Source organism: Argentina silus (genome assembly GCF_951799395.1).
Source record: "Argentina silus genome assembly, chromosome: 7".
In the NCBI taxonomy this organism is placed as follows: Eukaryota; Metazoa; Chordata; class Actinopteri; order Argentiniformes; family Argentinidae; genus Argentina; species Argentina silus.
The window spans coordinates 9,257,968-9,267,138 of NC_139661.1; the positions used below are offsets into that span (position 1 = coordinate 9,257,968).

At 43.8% G+C, this 9,171-nt stretch overlaps 1 protein-coding gene across 1 annotated transcript; it reads right to left on the reverse strand.

The window, feature by feature from the left end:
• Positions 1 to 1,113: 1,113 nt before the first annotated feature.
• zbtb34 (zinc finger and BTB domain containing 34) lies at positions 1,114 to 7,707 on the reverse strand (the record flags this gene model as incomplete). Its single annotated transcript, XM_083672945.1, has 2 exons — positions 7,642 to 7,707; positions 1,114 to 2,679 (listed from the first exon to the last, which is right to left on the reverse strand). Exon 2 carries the CDS (start codon positions 2,644 to 2,646, stop codon positions 1,114 to 1,116), a length of 1,533 nt encoding a protein of 510 aa, XP_083529071.1. The 5' UTR covers positions 2,647 to 2,679; positions 7,642 to 7,707.
• Positions 7,708 to 9,171: the final 1,464 nt, after the last annotated feature.

The window sequence follows — 9,171 nt, forward strand, 5'->3', positions numbered from 1 at the left end:
ATAAAAAGACTGGGAATAAGAAACGCCACCAGAATGTAAGACACTCTCAATGACTTCACACTGTGTATGAGGATCAATCATCCACCATGAGGATGAACAGCATCTGAACAAACTCACCTTGACCAACTGAATGACCAAGTAGTGAGAGGAGGCAGATGAAACAACCATCTGCTTGTGTGTTATGAGAAGTAAAATAGATATTGGCTACATCGTAATATTATAAAAAAAAAAAAAATCATGTCATCTTTCTCATACTCTTATTCACTGTCCTCTTGGAGCTCGCCCAACGCAAACATACTTATTTTTTCTATAGCCTACACCTTATTGTAGCACCTTCTTTGCCCACACTACATCCTGGCTGACATGAATGTTGAACAAGGACACGCTCCAGAATTCATACAATCAGCAAGGAATATTTCACTCAAGTATCAAGGCTTTGTGTTGAAAGGATGTTCTGCCTAGAGGTTGGCAAATGAAACACATTAGACCCGAAAACAAAAACGGTAGTTGTACAGAGAACACTTCTGTTCGTGTTAGGTTCTTGGCTATGAGGTAGAACCAGGTGGAGTTTCATAAAAGCTAAAATACTGTCTGTTATGAGTATGTAGTTGTATCATGAGGTATTGAACGGATATGTCACACAAAAGCTTTACACTGGCAGAAAAATCATTCCTTGTGAGTATGTGACCTCCTTTGGCCACGTGTGCAAAAACAGGTCAGGTAAAATCGTGATATGATAAGCATCTTACCAGAGCTTTCACATTATCAATTATTGCAACATGCCTATATTACTCTGTAAATATGTTTTAAAAAACATGGAAAGATTAAAAAAAAAAAGAGAAAAAAAAAAAGAAAAAAAAAGGAGGCCTTGATTATTGAGACCACCTCATCAATAGTAAGTTGATACTCCTTCTTCCCTTTGAAAGAACTGATTTAAAAAGCACCCTTTTCTTTTCTGCTTCTATGTTCAACAACAATTGACTTTCACAAAAATGGACAGGCAGAAAACCTGGATGCACATGGTAGGTTCAACATTTGAAGGAACCTATTCCAAAACCAATCCTTAACATTTAAAATAACATATCTTAAAGCTTCCTCAACCAGAATGTGGGCCTAAAAATCACATCTAGATGCCTGAGCCTCCTCCGGGCTGCACTTTGAACTCTCTTCCATGTCGTTAGCTGGCGCCTCCTCTGCATACTGTGCCTCAAAGGCCATGCCCTCAGGAGCATCCTCAGTGTCCTTCTGACCTGAGCTTCCCTCCGTCCTCTCTGGAGAGTCCATGTGATTGCTGCTCTCTGTGGCACCCAAGTGCTTCTTCCTCAGATGCTGGTTGAGGGTGCCCTGGAAGGGGAAGCACTTGCCACAGATCTGGCAGTGGAAGGGCTTGTTGTCTGTGTGGCCGCGGATGTGGTACTCCAGCTGGTCTTTCCGGGTGTACTTCTTGCCGCAGAACTTGCAAACGAACGGTGTGATTCCCATGTGCAGGCGCATGTGGCGATCCAGGCTGCCCTTCTGGTTGAAGGACTTGCCACAGTAGATGCAGATGAGCCTCTCGTTGTACGGGTACCACTGGCTGCGCAGGCTCCGCTCTCGGACGTCGTTCTCAAAGCCTGCGGTGCCCAACACTGGCTCACTGTCGTCTGCGCCTACTTTGAGCTGACTAATGACCTCTGCTGGGACGGCCACTGGCCTCTTGGCCCTGGCTCGCCCTCCTCTGAAGCCACTGAGCATGGAGCGGGAGGGGCTGGAGCTGCTGAGGCTGACGAAGCAGGGGGAGGACAGCCCTGAGTAAGTGTAGCCGGCCGGCTGGATGACGGGGCCGTAGGAGCCCACACTAACGGCCAGCACTTGTTCCCCGTCCACCAGCTCTGTGTGGTAACCATCGTCTCCAGCTGATGAGCTGTCCGAGTAGCTGGGCCTGTCCGTCTTCTCAAGCTTCACGTGTACGTCCGTAACCAGTCCATCCTTCCCAATCAGGTCCACCTGTTCAGGCTCCCCCTCCATAGCTGCCTCCTGCTCTGACACACCGTCACTGCTGCCCCGGTCTGAGTGGCCCTCGTCCTGCTGCCGCACCCTGCCCGGGCCTTTCCCTGCCAGCTCAGCGCGGGCCTCCATGATGCCAGCGTGGCTCTGCCGGGAGTAGTATGGGGGGGAGATCTGGGTGGGGTTGATGAACAGGTTGCTGTCTTTGACACCATTGCGGCTGGCCTGGGAGCCCTCCTTGTCGGGACTCCCTGCGTTGGTGGGGAGGCTGATCTTGGAGTGGATGCCCTCCAGGAGATGGGTGCACTTGTCGATGATGGCCTGCATCTGCAGGAAGCTGGCGGCGGTGAGGAAGCTGATGACATCCTTGAGCTGCAGGGACATGCGGCCTGTGTAACAGAAGGCCAGCAGCTGCTCAAACACCTCGGGGCTCTTTATGACAGAGATGGAGAGGCCGCTCATGGTGCCGAGGGCCGAGTGGTCGCGGAAGTACGGCGAGCTGGCCGCTAGCACGGCCTTGTGGGCACGGAACGGCTGGCCCTGGATGTGAACGATGATATCACATAGCTTCCCCTGCAGCCGCAGCTCATTGAGTTGGCTGAGGACGGTGTTGCTGAACTCCGGCACGTCAACCTCAATGTAGGCGTTGCCGTCGTCCATGACTTGGATGTGTCTCTCCAGTTTGTCGACAGCCTAGGAGAAAATAAATGAAGAGAAAAACAATTAGGCCTAGCAACACATTTGACAACATATAGGCCATCCTTTAGTTAAGACCATTTTAAGCCAACTCATTTCAAGTTTACTTCTCACAAATCAAAATATAACCACGGGCTAAGCATACATTGACAGGCAACCTAGCTAGACATAGAGTCTAGGACTAAGTTTAACATTGGCAACGTCTTCTTGCCTAACGTTAGCATTAAAAAAATAACACCCATATAAGAAGGCAAAGAGAGTTGAATATGAGTAACGCTTTGGCAGTCTATGCCATAAATACGCCAACACTAAGCACCCTACAGCCGACAGCATTTCTCCTTCACACTGGCCTGAGAAATATAGTATGTTTCTCATTATTTGGCAGCAAGAGCAACACAGGACGTCCATTTGTTTTCTGAAATAAATTGTAGGCCTATAATGCTTCCCTAGTACTTTATCAAAAATATGATTTCTCAAGATTATTCAGATAAGTAGGCTAGGCCTAACTACTGGACAATAATCATGACTGCACCTATATGACCGAGGCTATTTCAGTTATTTAGCAGTTCTCTGGTTAACCTAGGATAAATGTTGACCTAACTGACTCTCATAAGAGAACAATCTGGCAATCTGGACTTGAAATAAGACCATGCAGCTGGGCAATTTCACAGTAATTTGCCAATGGAATGACTGCAGGGACAACTGCAGCCTCATCCAAGTTTTGAGATGGTGTGCAAGTCAAGAGCATATTCATTCCACCCCTTTCAGAATTCAGGCGGTCTCTGGTGTTAGGAGTAGCCTACACAACAAGATCAAAACAGAAATAGCACAATAAAACAAGTAATATGCATCATAGCAAAACAACTGGCAATTACAACGAGAAATAATACTAGCAGATGTTTCATCTGGAGTGAAAATCCTCAGCACAAGCATAGTAACTTCCTTAAACATCAGGGAGAGGTCAAAGCACACACCATGCTACAACACTGATTTGAAATGCATTGGTATGTGGGGTGGATTGTGAAAAGGGTTCTTCATTGCAGGAAGGAAAAACTGGTTATGTATGTCAAGCAAGAGGACTAGCTGTAAACTGTTACTCTTGAATACACCCACATCAGCAATGAACACGGCTTCGTTCGGGAAGATAAAAGGAACATTTCTGCTTCCACTGGAACAGAGGGTAAACTTGCTCAACCACCGGTTTTGAGGGACATGATTATGAGGTTAGAGCAGTCCAAACAACAGGGATATAGGTCTAGGCAAGGGGCAAATGTAGGCCTATCCCCTTTTGGCAACTTCGCAACGCTACAAAAACTGGTCTGTCTCAGTTCTCCAGCTCTGCCCTCTTCTCCCCCCACTCCATCTGCCCCTATCCCATCTCTCCCACTCCTCCTCCCTGCCTCTCCCTGGCAATTCAGCATGAGCTTCTGCACATTGAGTCTCTGTCAGCAGTTTGAGAACGTAAACACTTTCTCCAATTGCCAAGGCCTGCCAAGACACCTGTCCCACTAACCATATGTTCTCATCCTGGCACAGGGGAAGAGGAACAGAAAGACGCACAACAGAGAGAGAAAGGGGAAAAGAGAAGTATACATTATTTTCACTGTGCCATTATGGGGCTTTCAAATATAGCATGCATATTAAATGTATCAGTGGCCTCTGCCAACATCATGCATACTGCACCGAGAGCCAAGTTGAAGGATAGCCAAAGAATGCATGCTCAGTGACTGAGCTGAACCCAAGGGGTTAGGGTCACAGGCAAGGCTCAAACGGGCTGGATGGGAAACAGACACTTACTTTAGTTTGCATGGCCCGATTCTGGCATGCATCTAATTCTTGGGTTCGAGTAATCTCTGAGATGAGATTAAGTTCAATTTACTCTATCATTTCTGACCCTAAAGACCGCTGATCTGTAGTAGGGAGGCCATGGTCAATGGAACTCTGATGCTTCATCTAGGCTACTATGTGCCTTCACAGTCAAAATGTGGGCCTGTGGCAGAGGAAAAACAGAATTGTAAAAAAAAAAAGAGGAATGTCAGCACTAGCAGAGACGCAATGAAAGCGTGTCAAGATAAGCTGCATTTTGCCTATTTTGCAAAACAACTTGCAGCACGTCCCAAGCTAAAATTGCAAAACAAGCAAGGCATAGCAGAGCAATATGAGATGGGCAACAAAAGGTTTGCAGAGTGGGAGACTTCTGAGAATTGGATCTTGTGAAATTAGGAGGAAAACGTGGAGGGATTAGGCTATTTTAGCTGCATTGTAGAGAGTAGAACATGTGCAAGTGTGCTGAAATACTGAATTTGAGGCACACTGTGGAAATAACAAGGAATTAATACATTTACAGATCCTCCTAACAAGTGCATTGTGCACCACAAAGTTTAGTCGACATGGGTGGTACGTTGGTCATTTTGTTCAGCAGTGCAGAGGCTGAGAGGCATTGAATGTGTGGTATAATTGAATATTGAGTAGAAGATGTCCTCGCCAATTACAATTTCATTGTGAATGTTGGAATGGAATGGGAACAAATATGTCAAATAAGCTTAAGTGTCCATAATATCATGGTCTAACCACTCCAGCAGAAAGCTAGAAATTTTTTTAGTGGCGAACTAAATTCAACCTGCAATTCTCCAAGTACTGTTGATCTGTTAAGGCTAATGAACCTGTCCTGACTATTCTCATGTTTTTAATCATTTGCATCAGCTAAATAGATATGCACCATTATCACTTGCGAACCCCAGTAATACTCACTTCACTTTAAGAAAAAAACCATTTACACAAGATGTGATAGCCTACTCTATTCCAAATGGGCCATCTCTTTAACCTTACCGGCACGCCAACCACTTACATCGGCTGTTCATATCGCCATTCAGTCTCCATTCTGTATAGTCCCTTTGGGGAAAGAAAAATTGAATGACCAGAGAAACTGATAGCCGAAGTGCCTTAACGAGACTGCAGCACAATGACAAGAAGAACAGGCCTAATTAAAAAATGGCTACAAAATTAGCAGGGGAAATCAGGCTTTGCATATTTGCTGGGCATAGCCTAATAAGAACCTAAAAATACTTCCCTATTGCTTAAAGACATCATGCAGAGAAGTCAAATCCTTCCGTTGAATTCAGAAATGAACCTCAACCTACCTAGGCTTAGCATTTTTAGCTTGCTTCAGTCCCAATCTCCTCATACAATTTCAAGCATCCCTTAAATCATTCTTGGAGTAGCCAACTCACCACTGAGATGTGAAACAGTGTTATCATATTGTGTTGAAGGAACACAAAGGACCATGCAGGACTATTGCTGTTTTCTTCCAAAACCTCTATCTATATGTCAGCTTGACCTTGTATTGCTCAATCAACACTGATGGCGGAGGGAGGCTCAAACCAATACAATTTTACAGCTTATCCTGAAGAGAACCATGACTATAAAAATGCAGGGTTTAACGGGTGCAAAGCCATAATGCCTACTCATGCACAACTCTTAATTGGTTTGGCTCCGTCTGTTCTGACAAGCCCTGTAGCTAGTGAAAATATTCTGAGTGGTTGAGCGGGACGTGTCTGGCTCAGATAATACAGTAGTCAAAAAGGCTGTATGGTCCAGGATGTATTTATGTATCTATCTTCCCTAGTTTCATTCGATGAAATGCAGCTGTTTGCTGTGATGCATTTCACTTCATGTTCAGGTGTGTGTGACCAAGTCAAAACCATTGTCACTGGAGTAGTCAAAGGCTGACCCTCCACTCTGACCTCTCTGTATATGCGCATGTGTAGATAGACTAAGCCCTGTGTGTGTGTGTGTGTGTGTGTGTGTGTGTGTGTGTGTGTGTGTGTGTGTGTCTAGGGGGCTATGCAAAGCTTAGGCCTACCCTGTGTAAGTGGACAAATGAAGTGATCTTTATTTTCTCATTTAAAAGGCACTGTGTTGCAATACAGTGCTTTGGGTGCCCTGAGATTCAAAGAGAACCCAGGTGCACCTGACGACCCTAGATGGCACTGCACTTTGTACTGCCATGCCATTACATCATGTGTGTTTACTACATTCAACACAACGACAGTACAGTGAGTATAGCTCACCTTTTATCAAGGTCAGATTCCTCACATGAAGTTGACTTCCCCAAAAAACCTAAACGCCATACTTGGATGCAATCCATCAACACATTTTGACTGTCAGCTAAGGAATTTGACACAAAAGTGTTCTTCCACAAAATACAAACATTCAGTGAACACTGATTTTGCATGCTGTCATGTCTACATAAAAGCCTCTTTATGGATTGCCTGGGAGGCTAGATAACGTTTTCTATCCAACGTTAGCTACCGTAGCTAAGTTGAACAGACTATTAACATAAAACAAAGTTAGCTAGACAGCCTAGTGCTAGATAGAAGTATAAAGGGAGAACGTTTCAAAGCTATCAGTTGGCTTAAGTTAGCTAGCGAGATATATTCCCAATGTATCCAGACGAGCAAGCTTGAAAGCTGACAAATTCTGACGATCTGCGAAAAGGTTTCGCTACACCCTTAGCTTGGTTAGCATAACTTGCTAGCTTAGCTACTACGATAGCTGGGACACGGACAGTGCCGCCTGCCAGTATACCAGGGTGGGTAGTCGATTAATACTAGCGTAGCTATCTAAATCATAAAAACGTTTCAATACTAGCTAACGTTAGCGTTATTTATATAACGATATCTAGTGGGCGTGACATTACAAACATTGATTATAGAAATCATCGTTAGCCGGCTACATACACCGTCACCAAATGACTTGCAAGCCAACTTGGAAAAGCCTCGTTTTACACTAGGCAAATTCCCCTAAATTAGCTAGGCGTGTATGCTAGCCAGCAAGCAAGCTAACGTGCTTGCAAGAATGCAACCTTTTTGCCCTATTGACACATGCGACAATAATGTACAGTTATGCACGTACGCTTAAAATGGGTTTCCAAATCAATATTACGTCTGTCAAGCTCACCTTTTCCCGATCAAACGTAGTCCATTCCCCCCAGTAGCTCGCTTTCACTACGGCCTGGCCTCCCCCCCTCTCCAGCTGTGTCAGTTGCTGCTGCAATTTTTTTTCATCAACAGGAAGTGTGTCTGTTCCTTTCATTGGTCGGTTCTGATTGTGGGTCTGTCTCATCTATTGGTCTCATATCATAAGACATAAGTGTGTGTGTTACCAGATGATCAATAACTATTGAAATTGGTTCCACATAATCGATGTTATGTGGATCCATAACACATGTTATGGATTTACCACAGAATAGCATGCTGTGTACTGCATCAAATCATCTGCATAACCTGCAGTATGCACTACAATAGACTATGTTACAAAATAGTCTAAATTGGGTACACACCCACAATTCATATAGAATATTCCTATTTTGTAGCATAGCCTATTATGTTTTGAAGCTTTATTTCATTTCTTTTTGAGGTACCCTTAGGTCAAGTTTTAAGTTTCAAATTAAGTTATTTTGTCATATGTACTGGGATACAGCTAATGGAGTGTTTCACAGTACATAGGTTAACCTTGACAGGGCAGTACTGATCATAGTGGTTTCTGTCCACACCTTTGGAAATGCATATGTTTCCCCCTGTAAACACTGTCTTGTAGACCAAAATAGGTTTTAGGTTTTTGTTTTGGCATAATGTAGCATTCTTTCTGTATTGCTTGTTGGTTGAGATTTATCCCTTTGGGCAATGGTATGGCCTTCCCATGTCACACAATAGGCTATAGGTCTAGGCTTGATTGTTATATTCTAATGTTCAAAACAAAGAACATTTCGTAATCATAGGATTATTGAAAGGACCAGCTCTATCTTGGTTTGTCTAGGTGGATGATTGATGTAAATTGAACATGAGATGCAGTTTGTAAGTGGGGGTCAGAGGTTGCACTGGGCTGAGGGAGAGGTACCCCTATGCAGGACATCTCCTGTGTCATACCTTTATCATGTATGCTTAGTATCTGCATATGTATCTGAATACTAGAATCTTGCAACCCCACTCCCCTTTTCAACCCTACCACAAATAGTACACGGCCATAGTTGCATGTTAGGTCATTGTTCGGTGAGTGTAGATATGACTCTTGCTAATCATCATATCATAACCATCATGACCTTAGGTCATTGTTCAGTGGAGATATAGATCTCTCGCTAATCATTATCATTTATAATCACAAACCCTTTATGCCAAGTTAACGTCCTTATTTCTCTTATTAATTATATCATAGACTTGTTTCTATAATGTTTACTCTGGAAGAATTGAAAGTTACTATAATGCCTTTTTAAAGTAGACCATCTCTGACCACCAGTCATAAAAGTTCTGCATGTAGTTATATAGTCTTACCAGCATGTGGTGCCACAGACTAAATAAAGTCAGGGCCACTAAAAAAATAACCTATGAGGTAATCTATCAGACACTGTACTGCACTATTTGTTTCAGGCAAAACAGGAATTTCATTCACCATTTACAAAATAAATAAAGAATGAACAACTGCTGCTTGTTC